General features: G+C 33.7%; 1 protein-coding gene across 11 annotated transcripts in view; it reads right to left on the bottom strand.

The window, feature by feature from the left end:
* Positions 1 to 15,567, bottom strand: part of N4BP2L2 (NEDD4 binding protein 2 like 2) — a 75,054-nt gene that overhangs the window by 42,046 nt on the left and 17,441 nt on the right. For all 11 annotated transcript variants that reach the window (XR_008918116.1, XR_001622243.2, XM_016421879.2 and 8 more), the window contains one exon: positions 7,263 to 7,397. Coding sequence is in view for 9 of the 11 variants with exons in the window: in XM_016421879.2 (XP_016277365.2) it covers positions 7,263 to 7,397 (135 nt within the window). In the remaining 2 variants the exon portion in view is untranslated. The remainder of the gene's footprint in view (positions 1 to 7,262; positions 7,398 to 15,567) is intronic.

Consider the following 15,567-nt stretch of genomic DNA (forward strand, 5'->3'; position numbering starts at 1 on the left):
CCCCCCCCCCACAACAACTCTTCCTTCCACCTTAGAATCAATATTGTATATTGGTTCCAAGGCAGACCAGTAAAGGTTTAATGACTTGTGCAGGGTCACATAGCTAGGAAGTATCTGAGGCCATATTTGAACCCAGGACCTCTCATCTCTGGCCTGGCTCTTAATTCTACTGAGCCATCTAGTGGCTCCCATTGACCAAACAGGTTTGCAACAAGTATTTTGTTTTTCTTGCTTTGTCAGACAGAAGTGGTAGAGAGAGGGGAAGGGAAAATGTGGATCTTTATTTGAAGTAAAATTTAATGGGAAAAAAAGATTGTTTCTGAAAGTATGAACTGTAAAGAAGTCTAAATATTATACACTTTGTAATTCAGGATTTGTTCCTAGAAACCAAAAAAAGCAGAGGTTAAGGCTATGTTGAGTGCATACCATCAGAAATGTCTTTAGGCATAAGCAGGTAAATCAACAATATTCTATTGTCTACCAACATGGGCATCTTTCCTTCCATCTAGGACTAATAAAATTATTATTCCACTAATTCTCTAACATTCAAAATGCTCTCATTTTCATCATATCAGCAGAATTTTAAAAATAAAACTTCTAATAGGTCTCTCAACTGACTGTGAATTATTTCTAATCTTTCTTAATTCTGTAATATTATGAAGTTTCTCCCCCAAATTCTCAATTCCCAGAATAAAACAAAATTCATGATTCAAATCTGTCCTTCAACCAATCAATGCAAAATGACTGGACCAAATCTCGGACCGGACCAAATTTGACTGAAATTTTTTTCCTGTATCAAATACATTTCTACTGACATCACATACTATGTTACCCCTAACAATTTTAGGCATTCTGTTTGTTTTAGCCAATAAATATTTACTAAGCAATGTGCAAGGCAGTGCAGTAAGTACTGAGGATACACAATCTTTTCAATTTTAAAAAATGGCAGGGTGGGATGGGCTAGGTGATTTCTCTACTTTTCTAGCCCTAAAATGCTATGATTCTACATTTTCCACATCTATCAATTTCCTAGATTAGAACAATTTTAATCTATTTTATAATGTTAATGCTTTCCCCTCTTGAATATTGCTTCAAGATAAACCTCTCTTAGGCTCAAAATTAAAGCCATCTACTGCAATCTAGTAATAGACAAGAAACATTTATTAAGCACCTACTGTGTGCCAAGTGCTTGAAGTAAAAAAACAAATTGAACTCTAAGGAAGTGAAAACAAAATTCAAAGAGTTTAGATCACTTGCTTTTTCCATGATAAAATTAATGGAATCATGTAACTGTTAACTAATAAGTCTTCATGTAGCATTTAGATACTGATAAAAATAAGAACATTGAATTCTTACATCTTACTCATTTAGGAGGAAATACTAAGTGACTATAACTAATCTATTTCTCTTTAAGTTTTGGGCTTAATTTATGGCAGTATTAAACTTAAAAAAAAGAATTTAAAAATCCATTTTTTCTTAATAGGAAATTATTGAAATAATACGTTGTAAATGACAACAAAATGCTCTCAATCCTTTTTTAAAAAATATATATATAATTTTATTTTTACACATATTCAGCAGATTGAAATGATTTCCATGACTTCAATCAGCACATTTAGATGAATCATGAAAGCTAAAAAAAGATGGGTACAAAACAAGTGGAACTGAGAGTTAAGATTTTAGGACTGTTTAAATATCAACAAATAAAATTAAAAGTTAATAGGTAGCTCATATATTTGAATGATTTCTTTTCTTACTACTAAACATCTTAAGTATAACTTATTAAAATTAGAGAAAATATCAAAACAAATATACTTTTTAAAAAATTAAAGAAATATACTACGCTAAGAAATAGCAAATATTTTACCTCTATTCCAGACATATCAACCAAGTGTAAGAAATTCCTAACAATGAGCAACATATCTTTTTTACAAAGTACTTCCATACTAAGGCATGGCCTGAAGGTCAGTAAGATCCATATACTTAGATGCTTTACTATAATTCAGTACTCCAATCCTAGACTCATTAAACAAAGTACAAGCAGCAGAGGTGAGAGCACAAAAGGGCAAAGAGATTACCTAATGGGTCTTCAGATATCCATATACCTTCCATCCTCTTCATTTTGAGATCAAAAGAAAGTAACTAATAAATCAGATACAATCAAAACATTGTCCTGCTTTATTATTTTGAAATATCCTTCATCAGAATCACCCTTATTTTTACACCGTAAGAACCTGAGGAGGGAGTCACAATTCCACATATCCAAAGAAATATTTTTGATGTGAACAAGATTTAAATAGTGGCTTAAAATCTTCTGCCCTTTTCTGTACAATATTCAATCTTGATTTATAGTATCTCAAGCTTCTAAGGACTATTTATCCCTTCCAAATAGAAAACACACAAAACTACAAGAGCTGTTCTAAGGATTATAAGAAATCTGTCTTAGAATCCAAGATTAATATAAACATTCCCTAGAATAAACTGAAATTTTAGACTGAAGTGAAAAGGAGTGTATGTATATGGTAGTAGGGTAACAGGTTAAAAAAAATAAAAGTTATAAAACCAGAGAAATGAGAAATGAGTTAAAGCAGATCATGAATAAAGGAAGAGAATGGACACATAATCCCATCCAAAATATTCCATTAATTTGTCATACTCAAGCATAGCAAAGAAAATCCAGGAAGTTAAAAGAACAAGAAGAAAGAGGGTGGCAAATTTGTAAAGCAAAAATTATCACCTTTGGAGAAAAAGTCAACTACTTTTAACACATCTCAACATCTGAAAAGACAACTAGAAATCTAAGCACAAATATTCCAAACTGTACATTTTAATGACCATTATAAAACCAGAACACATTTTAAAAGATAAATATATTGACTATTTTTATTTCTTTGATGATGGAATTAAAAGAACCAAAAAGGCAATAATTTCCTTTAAAATTCAACATATATTTTAAAAGATTTTTCTAATTCAACATTTTAGAAGGAACACGGAACTATTCATGGCTAGAAAAACAATCTCTGATTAAGGCCTTGGTTACTCACTAAATATACCCAGTCAACATGACTCAATCTTGTTCTAAGAGTAAAAGCAAAGCCTTAACCTTTCTCTTAAATCAATGAGAATTGGTGAATTAAATTTTTAATTGATTTTAAGCTATTTTTGAGATAGCTATTGTACACCTATCTGGCTGCCTCCCTTTTCAATTGTGTACATAATTTCAAGTGGAAGAATCAAATTTTATTTATAAGGAAAAAATATTTTTTACTTAGCCTCTCAAGGCTTAGATCAAGTGAAAATCTGCATTTTCTAACACTTTTATGCCCTTAAATTATGCAATCCATTCTGGTCTAAGTATAAATGGTAGATATAAAAATGTAAGTATCTCATTATCAGTTTCCCAACCTGTGAATTCAAATTAGAGATTTTTCAGACATCCACTTTGAAAATATTATCAATAACTACCAAAACTGATATTTCTTAGTCCTAAAACACCTCACAATCTGAACTAAAATGTTCAAAAACTTCTCTTCCTAGAGTAAAATAAGGCCACAAGGTAGGGCTGTTTCATACAGCCATTGTTTCACCCTCTTATTGAGGATCCATCTATTGTAACATTTACTACTAGCTTAATTCCCAATTTTTCTCAAGTTTCCATTTTCTAAGAAACAACAGAGAAGAAAATCTCATGTAAATTTCTCTAACAGAGCACCATATTTTCTTACTTGAATACTCTGAAAATTAATACAACCTACTTGCTTTCAGTATCTAATGTGAATGGCTCTTTACAGTAAAACCACCCAAATGCTTTTTTGTAAAATGCTGGTGCAAACTGGCTTCCTCAAGTTACTTCAATATTTAACTCGGGTTTTGAAAATTAAATGTATACTTACTTCAACCAAACTTTTATACTAAATAAAAATGCAACAGAAGTTGGCAAACCAATTACTCAAGGTGCTAACTTGGATATGCTGGCAATAATACATTAAAAACTGATTTTCTTCAACATTTTTCACTAATTATATAACACCACTGACTACAGATACTTTCAAAACTGTTATCAGAAAAAAATTAGCCTTTTCTCTAAAAACAAATAATAGCTACCCAATTAGTCATGATCTCTTCACTTCTATTGTAGAAAAATGGAAAATCCCAAAAAGATTGCATTAATTGGAAGTCACACTAATAATCATCTGCTTCCAAATATTTGAACTCCATCAAGCCATTAAAAAATACAACCCAGGTTTTTGAAAACAATATTCTTAATAGATTTTTACAACAGAACTAATATTCCAGTTAAGCAAGCATATCAGAGAATAAAGAATATTAATTCAAAACGAAAATAAAAGACAAATATAACAAGGTTCAACTTGAGGAAGACCATGCAGGTGTGTTTTTTATAAATAGCAACAGTATTTATGGCACATAAAAAACTTTCAAGTTAGTTTATTCCAGTAGCACAAATATTTATATAAAATCTATGAAGAATGTAGCTAAGAACTGTGAGGAGGAATTCTATAGCTATATCTCATATATATAAATGATTTTCCTAAGTAGGATGTCCTTTATACATTTTAGACTCAGACCAGGCAAGGAATGTTAGGGGAATGATATACAATATTGTTTAATAAAAATAAGTATAATTAACTTTTGTTAGGGAGGAGAAATTACCACCAAGATCCCAATCAACACAACCTATATCCACAAATTCTGGATAATCAAATTGCCTCGATTTTCAAACTAATAAATTTCTTACTTATAATTCAACAATTTCATTGCAAAGTGGTCACCTAAAATATTAATTTGGAAGTCTTAGGGAAAGGGATTACTTTTCTGATGTTACAGTTCAAAAAGTTAAAAGGAAAGCCATGATTAACCAGAATAATTTGTTTTTGACAAAAACTGTTATTTCAATCCTTTCTTAAAAATATTCCCTTTGGGGCTCACGATGTATGATCTTTATAGTAATTAAATCTTTATTTGATGCTTCAGAATTTTTGAATACTCATTGTGGGATATCAAGGATATAGAGACTATGGGAGATTATGACTATGTTATCAGAAAGTGGTCTAAATTAATAGTAATGATAGGATATATCCTATGACCTTGTTTTCCTATTATTTGTCTCCTCTTATTCCTAAAAGCAAGTGCAGTCTCTATATTTAATTTACTAAGAGAAACTCTGAAGGGAACAAAGGCATTTTATCAGTTATGTTTTCTTCCCTGTGGAAACTCAAACCTACTTTTATTGATTCCAGTATGTGACAATGTACTTTAGAATTGCAGAATTGCAGTACTTTGGGAATGAGATTATATAATCTTCTGAGGAAAAAAAGAAAATATAAAACAAGAGTTGGTACACGCCTGCATTTATATTTGTAGATACACCATTACATGCTGAATAAGTGAGGTAATACTCTTTTAAAACTAAACATGGCACTGAACTGTATAAACATAAAGACCCTGACACCTACTTAACTACTACACCTGGTTTTGAATTCCACCATATAAGAGGAGAGGAAGAAAAAGAATTGGGAGTTAAAGTTTTTTAATGGCAAAATATTGAGAAACAGCAGAAAAAATAAGATGCAAAAATTGATAATGTTTAGTTTAGAGAAAAGATTTTAAGAATATATAAAGTTACTAATTGGTAATGGATGTTATGATGTGATGTATTTATAGAGCATATGAAAGGGAATTAAAAATGAACTACAATGCTATCACATCTTTTATAAAGACCTACTGCTTCATTAGGTGATCCAGGGCACTTGATGGCTAAGCAAGAGGAACAGAAGCTCTGATGGGTTCATTTGCCCTACTGATCAAGGACAAAGCTAGCTAAGTTGAAAAGGGCTCCTTACCATTAAGTTGGCCCCTAGGAAATAAACTGTTCTGGCCTGGTCATAGCAACTCATGAACCATTTGCTATAGCTTAGAAAGTCTGTAACTGCATTGATACAGACTTTGTACAGCAGTAATATCAGAGGTTTCTTAAAAAAAATTGTTTCCTGCTAATTCAACTATTAAAATTTGATGGAAATAATAAAGGAGTTTGCTGGAGATCTTAAGAAGAATAGATATTCATCTGTCCAGGGAAGTAAGGAGGCAGTAGAAGAGACGATGGGAGTCACAATACCAAGCTAGATTTGTATCTTACCTCTCCTCTTTAAAGCATTATGCTATTTGGACAAATCACTTCATTTTCCTGGAGCTGTTTTCTCACATATGAAATTAAATGGTTGTACTAAATGATCTCTATTGAGTGCATAAAGATGTAATAATTAGGATGGAAAAGTTTAATAGTATTTGTTTGTAAGGGCCTTCTATTGCCATGCTTATAATTTGAACTTATTCTCATCTGGAGCTTAGCACACTACCTAGTACACAGTAAAGACTTTATAAATGCCTTTTCATTTATTTATTCATGAATTCTAATCTGCATATGATTATTTTACTTTGCCTGAAATTAAGTGGGACACATTGTATTAACTTTGAAGTTATTTACAATTTTAATTGATGGAATTCTAATTTAATAGAAAAGCTGTTACTCAGAAAATGTAAGGTGCTTTGTATAAAAAAAGTGGCGAAAGCAAAATATTCTATGGTCAAATTTTATTACAGCCAAAACTAAAGTATTATTTAATTTATTTTTAAAATTAAAATCTATTCAAAATAATCGAGCCATTGGTTGGAGTTTAGAAATGTTTAAATGGATATATTTGTAGAAACATTTTACTCATATAAAGAAATAAAGAGTACCATATAAAATATTAGAATACACTGTAACAAGTTAGCTATGTTCTGTATATTCCAAGTTGTTTGTGGGGGAGCGGAATAGTCAAGATTTTATCTATAACTAATTTTTTTAAGAAGCTTGGGAAAAATTGCTCAATGGTTCCTACTTTGGAAATCAAAATTATTTTAAGATTTAATTGAAGTAAACATTTCACATCACACTATTCAGATGTTTTACTAAAACCAAAATTAGTACAATAAAATTATTTAAAAATAATATACAATTTTATATACTATTTTTTATTTACATTTAAAAATTTAAAACAGTTTTCTGGGAACAAACTCTGTGAGGTAATAATGGTTCTTTTTTTTTCTTTTATTAGAGTTGAACCTATTTAAAAACCTCCAGAAAGTCTCAATTTGTTTTTTAAAGGGTAAGCCACAAGCTCATTTTAGTTGAAAGCAAACTGAATATTAGTTATTTTGCAACATCAAAGTGATTCCATGAGTCTAGACAGCCTCCCCACCTCTGTCTTCGAAGCCTCTCAGACCTTCTATGTGGAGGTTCCACTGAATTCATTACAATAGAGATGGACATTTTAAATTCATAGTGATCCAACATCTGAGCAATCTTTTCACGAGACACCCCATGTTTATTCCTCCTACAAAAAAAAGAGAGAATTTTACAATTTAAAAAAAATCTATGTGTTTTTTTGTTTACGTATTAAAGGTTGGCAGTATACTAGGAGTTAGGTTTTTGTATTTTTAAAACTGACATAAATTAAGTCAACTTATCTATATACACTTTAGATGCAATTATTTACATTGGCTTTCAAAGTTCAATCACAATAGTTAAAATTGTGCTGCAGTTTCCAGGAAAAAGTTAATTATCACTGAAACTAGTTTTTTGCAGTTTATGAAATGTCACTTTAAAAACTGAACACTATTAGGATTCTGACAATGCTATCTCAAATATTTGAAATATACTGTTTAAAATCTTTCATCCACTGGATAGGATAAAAATCTTACTATCTGAACCCTAACCTAAAACAATCTTTTGTAAATAAATTATATACTAAATTTGTTTTGCTAACAATAATTCAGCAATCTGAAAATTTTTATTCTTTTAAGTAAAATCAATAGTTCTTCCTCCTTTAGTTGTTAAACAAAACTCCTATGTAAGACTGAATAGTTTGAAAATTTTCATTCAATGGTAAGGGCTAAAGGCTAAGATTAAAGACTAAAAATTCTACAGCTTTATATAATCACTTAATTACTTCATGATTAAAGTCACTATTTTTATTTTCTTATGCCTAACAGGAAGGTAACCTGACTTAATGACATCAGAAAAAATGTATTATGGTTCTAGCACTTTTAAAATATTGAATGAAAAGTAAATTTATTGGAACATTAATGATCACTTTAATAATTCAATACTTTTAAAGTACTTTTTGAATCTCAAAAGAGGACAAAAAAATTGGAATAGATATGCTGGTGTTTTTATGCAGACTTCTTTTCTTTTTTTTCCTTCCCTTTTTGCAGATTTATTTTCAAAGAAAGTTGAACTACCATTCACCTAAGACTTTACCAGTTAGGTGAAGAATCCATCTCTTATTTGTATTTTAAGAAAATGAAATCAGGAAGGGCCAGAATAAGCAAAAACATAAAGAAGTTCATTAGAGAGTAGACACAATTTAAAAGCACCCAAGGATCAATTCTTAGAATATCTCAAGGAAAGGAAGATTCCAAATAACCACAGAGAGCACTATTACTAAAAAATAGCAAAGCAGATATGAATAACTACTGACTTCTTTCTCACTTCTTAAAAAAATCTGTAAAAAAATATGAACTTGCATCCTCAATTAACACTTGAAAAAAGAACAAAATAAATGAGGTTGATTTTCTACAACAAACCACATCTTCATAGTCACCTGAAAGAGACATATGAAAATCTAAGACCCCTCAAGCATTTATTTAGAATAAAAAAGATTCAGAGCTAAAGGCACATAAAAGATTATTTATTTAAAGATAAGAAGATCAGGCCCAGGACTCCAAAGAGCAAAACAAAGCCTTAAAGCTTCTCCTCATGTAAAAATCAAAGGAGAATGACAGGTCTAACTATAAAAATCACTTTAACAATCCTGTTAATTTGGCAAATGTAATATAAAGCAGGGAAAGATCTGTTCATCTAGGACATTTGTTCATGAGACAGAAGCCCTACTATATCAAGGGCAAATAAAAGAATGTCTCAAATGTGTTTTTAATATATAAATGTATTATTATTTGTAATAATGTTACATAGATATGTAACTATTTGTATACATCATCTCCCCAGCAAGCCTATAAACACCAATAGCTAACACCATTTTCTTCATCATCATCATCATCATCCTCACCTTCCAAAAGCATATATTAAGTGTCAGGCACTGCACTTGGACACAAAGACAAGCAAAACGATAGTGCTTTCTCTCAAGGAACTTACATACTAATGAGGGAGATAACATGAAACTGTGAATATGGAAGATATAGATACATAGATATAGATATGTAGTACAAATGAAAAGGAATCTCAGAAAGAATGTATTGGGAGTTGGGGTAAAAATATAGAAGGTGATATTTGAACTGAGTCTTAAAAGAAGCCAGGGAGATGAGGAGAGGGGCATCCCAGGTATGAGTCAGTGAAAATTGATCCTAAAAGATCAGGAGGTAAAACTTTGGAGAGAGCACTTTCAGTTCACTGATAAGGAGCTAAAAAATGAATGAGAAAAGTGGGAAGGTATAGACATTCTTTCTAGGAGTTGGCTGTGAACATAGGAGAAGCTATAAGATAACTTGATAGCTTGAGAGAATGATTGGGGCAGTGAGGATTTTTGAAGAATGGGAGAGACAAAATTTGATACTTCTCCTCTACCCCATCTATGTTAAAATGCATTCACCCCATTTTCTTCTATACCTCATTCCTAGAAATATCAATTAATGAGGGAAGCAGGATCATGTGACTAGAACCATTCTGTGTCCCAAGTCACGAGGGGGTCCAGTCATACTTCTTTACCATGATCACTTGTGTGAATTTTAAATTTACTCCACCCTGCTTAGTCTTTCGAATTTTAGCAACCAAGGAATATATACACCCCCACTTAAGGATTAAATGTGGGAAGGATGGCCTATCACTGGCATGTACTAGCAAGTGACAAATCAGAAAAACAACTGGCTGAACCCTGGGCTGTCCTAAGCCTAAGTAAGTCACCATTGGTACATGTGAGACACAGGAAGTGATGTAAAGAACTGGCTAAATATTTTGCATCACTTCCTGTGAGCTCTCTCTCGATGGTGTTGGGAGCTTTTGGCGGCATTTGGCATGCTCACAGCTTTGGTGGACTTTGGCAGTGGAGATCACTGGGAGGAGCTCTGTAGTATGGTTTAGGTGAGGTGGTTTCCCTGAAGGACCTTGGTGAGTGAGAAGGCTGACTCCTCTTTTCCTTAACCTGCTAAAGGCACTATCCTCCAAGGAGGCCCCTCTTCTTGGAGGAGGCCTTTTGGCTGGATTAAATTGAGTTAGATTTAATCTTCTGAGAAGGCCCCTTGGCTGAGGCCTCTGAACTCCCCTTGGCTTAGCCAGGCCAGAGAAAATCTTATACCCTTTCCCTCTACTCCTTAATTTCTTCCTTCTATTGTAATTAAACCACCATAAAATTCCAAACTGACTTGAGTATTTCAGTGGGATCGAATTTAAATCCCTGGTGACCACTAATATAATTATTTCAGTCTTAACCCAAAAATTTACCCATAACACTTGCCACTATTAAGGCCAAGCTATCCTGTCTCTATCCCATAACCCTGTCTGTATCCCTTGGAGTGGGATTACTCTCAACTCTCCACTTTATCTCAATTCCTCTACCTTTGGTTGCTTTTATCTTACACAGCCAGCCATCCTATTGTTATTATCCTTTATTCACTTAGGGATTTGGTAGGGGTGAATCTTCAGTGCCCCTTTTTTTCTTATCTCTCTTATACCCCTTTATATAACTTCCCAATGTTACCACTACTACAAAAAGAATCTGACTTACTTATGGAGCACATCATGAAATTTAGTCCCTGGAATAATATTATAACTATGTTCTTCCTCCTTCTCTTCTTCTGATTCTGAAAATTTCTCTAAAATATCTAGTTTCTTGGGTTGTTTTTAACCCTTGAAAATCCCTTCTTCACCCTTAAAAAAAAAAAAACCCAACAACCTATAACCATGATAGTACTGATTTTATTATTTGGTTTTGCTTAAAAGCCTGGGTAACCTCAGGTAAGTAAATATGTCCTCAGGTCTCAGGTTCCTCATGTAAAAAATGAAGGGTTGTGAGTGGCCTTTGAGATAGATCCCTTTTACATCTGTGATGCTATGCACTTTACTTGATATTCAGCTCACATCTGAGGTATGTGGGTTTTCTGAAACAATATCTCAAATGTTTCTCTTTTGTGAAAGTTTCACTTTTTCCCTACAGACAATTAGGCTATTTTTCAGGCTGGATAGGAGTAAATAACTCCTTACCTCCCCCCCCCCTTTAAAGATCAAATAAACTACAATGAGCTTAATTGTGTGGTTAGAATTCTGAGCATTAAATTATTAGTTGACTGGTTAAGACAAATTAATTTTGTCAAATGATTCTCTCAGAAATCAAAAGACCTAGTTCCCTGGCACAGATCCATAAATACAATTTGGGAGCTCATTATTCAACCCCGCCCTTGGATATCCCAAGACATCTCTAACTGGTAATTAGCTGATTGGGAAGTGGTCTATCAAAATTCTCAACCTTTTCCCATTCCACAAAATGGTGAATAGTCTCTCAAAAGTAGAGAGTAAGCTATAGTATCTCCCTTATCTATAAAACATCAGGATGAGCTTCATTATCTCACTTTTCTATCAACCAGGCTCCACTGAGGGGAGAAGGGGGAACAGGCACTATACTCCTGGGACTTCTTAAGAACAAAAGAAATGTATTCAAAAGTCAAAGAACTGATTGGAGCCTCTAATTCAAATTCAAATTCAAAACCCAGACATAGAAATAATTCAATATAGTAAAAATAAATTATCTTCTTACATAGAGTAACTTCTAAGTCTGTATATCTATCTTTTGCCTCTCCCTCCCTAACAACCTGCTGGACATATCAACTGGGTGTCCCAAAGATACCTGAAACTCAGTATGTCCAAAAGTATATCAAAGGATCACAGATTTAGAGGTGGAAGGGACCTTGTAGGTCATCTAGATCAACTCTTCATTTCAAAGATGAGGAACTTAAGTCAAAAGAGGTTAAGTAACTTTCTCAAGTTCAGAGGTAATAAGGAACTGTGATAGAGGCTGGCACTAGAGAAAAAGTGCCAGACTGAAGAGTATATGAAATTGATCACCTCGACAGGGGAAGGGAGTGAATTGGAGTGAATTGGCTGAGGAGAGAAGACTCTGGCTGGGAGAGCAGTGAGGGTCTCTCTGTCTTGAGACATCGAAGAGAGGTGGGTAAAGACTTTCTCCTTAGGGTTACCCACTTTTCCTGCTGGTGACTGGAAACCTCCCCCCCCCCCAACACTTCCCAATTAAAGGGACTTTCTGAAGAGAAACCTGAGCAGATTTTACCTCAACTCCTGTTGCCCAGGGGTGAGTCAACCTGACTTTCTTCTCAGGGGGTCTCAGGCTGCCAAGGTCTGAGTTACCCCAAACTTGAGGAGGGAGGAAAAGGGTTTTAATAGAGACAGGGGCCCTCTTACATTCCCTTCCCTTTTCTTCCTTTATTTTTTAAAACAGAACTCCAAGTCTAGCATACTTTTCACTGTACAACTCTACCTTCATTATCTTTCTCCTTCTCCTTTCCTAAACATTTTCATTTCTTTTGAAGGCAATGCTTGTCTTTCAATCTTTTAGGTCTGTAACCATATTATTATCCTCTTCCTTCTTTAGACCCTTCACTCCATACATCTAATCAGTTGCCAAATCTTGCCATTCTACCATGATAATATTCCCTGACTCACATGACAAATAATTTTTCCTAAGCACAAGCATGATCATTTCATTCTTCCACTCAAATAACTCCTTTGGTCTTCCTGTGGCCTTAAAAACAAAATATAAACTCTCATATTTAGTTTTTAAAGCTCTTCACAATGTGGCCCCAATTTAGCTTAAGTGTATATTACTCTCTTTACCACTCTATGACCCAAACCGTCTATCACTTCTGCCCTAGCTCTCCCACATGCCTGTAATGTTCTCTTTTTGGTGTATATTACTCTCTTTACCACTCTATGACCCAAACCGTCTATCACTTCTGCCCTAGCTCTCCCACATGCCTGTAATGTTCTCTTTTTGGCTCTGCCTGGTGGAATTCCTCACTACCTTCAAGACAAAACTCATGCATCATCATCACAATAACACCTTTTCTGTTCTTTCCAAATGCTACTGAACTCAGTAACTCCATAGTTATCTAGTTTATATTTATTTTGTACTTATTCTGTACATATTTAATTTGTATATACTTTATATAAATCTCCTTTCCTCTTCCCCCTCAATAAAACATAAGCTCTTGGAGAAGTAACAAATCATTTTTGATCTTTGTATTCCCATCACCTAGCACACAGTAAGCACACAATAAAGGATTCCCAGTTTATTAGTTATATTTTATCTGGCCCATGATTCCGTTTCCTAAAGTTTTTGAATTACAGAGACTTGTGGAAAATTATTCTTCCATTCCCATATTGCCAATCACATGATCCTGCAGAGACTCCTTTTAATGATTCCTAACTATAGTACATATGTTGCTATAAAAGTTCATTTTTTTAATACCAATATAACTATGAATCATATAACACCAAGATCTGAGAAGGGTCCAAATCATACCCAAAAGCAATAGAAGGATGCATGCAAAGAATAAGTAAACCATATAAAGACATATTTGTGGAATAAAAATAACAAGGACATGTCTGGACAAAAAGATAAAACTAGTTACATAACAAAAAAAATATATATATATATATATATACGTCTTCAGGACAGTGAAAGAACTGTAAAATTGAGATTTGAACTCTGGACTCCATTCCCCAGGAGTCCTTGCTAGCCCCCAGAGTGCTTTGTAATCACACTGAATTCTCGCCTGGGCAAGAACACAAATGATTATTTAAAGGAGTTCTCCGCCTACTGAGGGGCTCTTTTGGACTTCCGTTTTGGAGCAGACTTGGCTCTTTCCATAATGTAGGTGAGGTCTTGTCTAGGCCTCTCTGGCCTAGGCACGTTTTCCTTATCCTGTATTTTCTTTAATCCTTAATCTTCAATAAACCTCTAAAAATATAATACTCCTTGCAGAGAGAAACTAATTTCTACCTGTCTCAGTCTCCCCTAAATTTTAATCTTTACAGAACCAAAGGATAGCTTCTAGTATATTAGGGCTTCCAGGGAAGATTTATAAGAAAACACATGCAAGAGTTACGAAGAATGAGAAAGTATTGTGCAACTGTAAGCTAGGCTGGATTTACCAAAGAATGAAAATAGAATTATTCTTCAAACATTAAGAGAAGTTTATATCATTTCACTTTGTTCTCAATTTTCTATATGATGAATTATTTGGCATGTCAAAAAATACCTGGAAATATATTCTATGCTTAGCTATAAAATCCATAGTTCCTTAACTTTTATTTCATTTTTCTCTATCACAATGATGACAGAAAAAGAGAATTCCTTTCATCACTGATTCTGTTTTGTACAGGAGGCAATGGGAAGATCAAATAGAAAAAGCAAGGAAGACTGCTTTTCTGAAAATGAAGTTGAAAGAAATGAGTCTAAAGAAGGAAATATAAAGGGAATCCAGGAAGCATACTGGAACGGAGGTGACAGGAGAGTTGAAGCAAAATGCAGAGGTGTGTAATATTTAAATTAGTTGTGGGGCTTAAATTGTTGTAGATAAAAGAGTAGGAGCCATAAACTGTGAGATTTTAAATGGTTGAGGTCTTAAACTGTAGTGATTAAAATAGTGGAAGATATAAATTGTGATAAATATAAGAGAGAGTGAGTAAATTTGACCGCAGAAATATGTTTCACTACAGTGTCTTGGGTTTTAAAATCAAATATAATGTGGTCGCCAGGGAAATATTCCCAATTATTCAAATACCCAAGTCAATTGGGTTTTATAGAGATTTTAATTAACAATACAATGAGTAATCAAAGAAAGAGAGAGAGTAAGAAAGGAATAAGTATGAAGGGCCTCAAGCCAATATGGCCTAGACCTGAGAAATCAGTCAGTTTTTTAACACTCACCACAAGGTCTGACTAAACAAGGATACTAGTGACACCAGGCCAGCGTCCTTCCTCAAAGAGTCTTCCAGCCAGAGATTGTTTCAAAGGGCCTCTCTCAAGAGCCTCCAGAGCTCCTACCCCAGAGGGACAGAGCCCCTCAGAGGAGCTCCTCAAGGAGCTCTCCTTCAGAATGAGAGTCAGAAATCGTGATGATCAAAGAGAACCAAGCCCTTATTTTTAAGGGCAAAATTTCCTCTGTCACCTCCCCTAAGTCTTTACATCTACCAATCACTGTAGATGCTTCTAAAGGACCGCCCATTTTGAATTCACAGCTGAGTAGTTTTAATCTCTTTAGTAAGTCAGGAAAAAATGCTGCTGTGTCGACAAATTTCATTAAGAAAAAACCTCTGAATAAGTTATCACCCTTTTAGGTTTAAGTAGTTTACAAGTTGCCCCACCTTTATAGGTACTTAGTATCCCATTGTATCAATTCTAAAACAGTCATGACTCAAAGAACTTCCTGTCCCTTCCATAAGCATGGATCAAAGTACTTTCATTGTTTAGCAAA

Source organism: Monodelphis domestica, chromosome 4 (genome assembly GCF_027887165.1).
Source record: "Monodelphis domestica isolate mMonDom1 chromosome 4, mMonDom1.pri, whole genome shotgun sequence".
In the NCBI taxonomy this organism is placed as follows: domain Eukaryota; kingdom Metazoa; phylum Chordata; class Mammalia; order Didelphimorphia; family Didelphidae; genus Monodelphis; species Monodelphis domestica.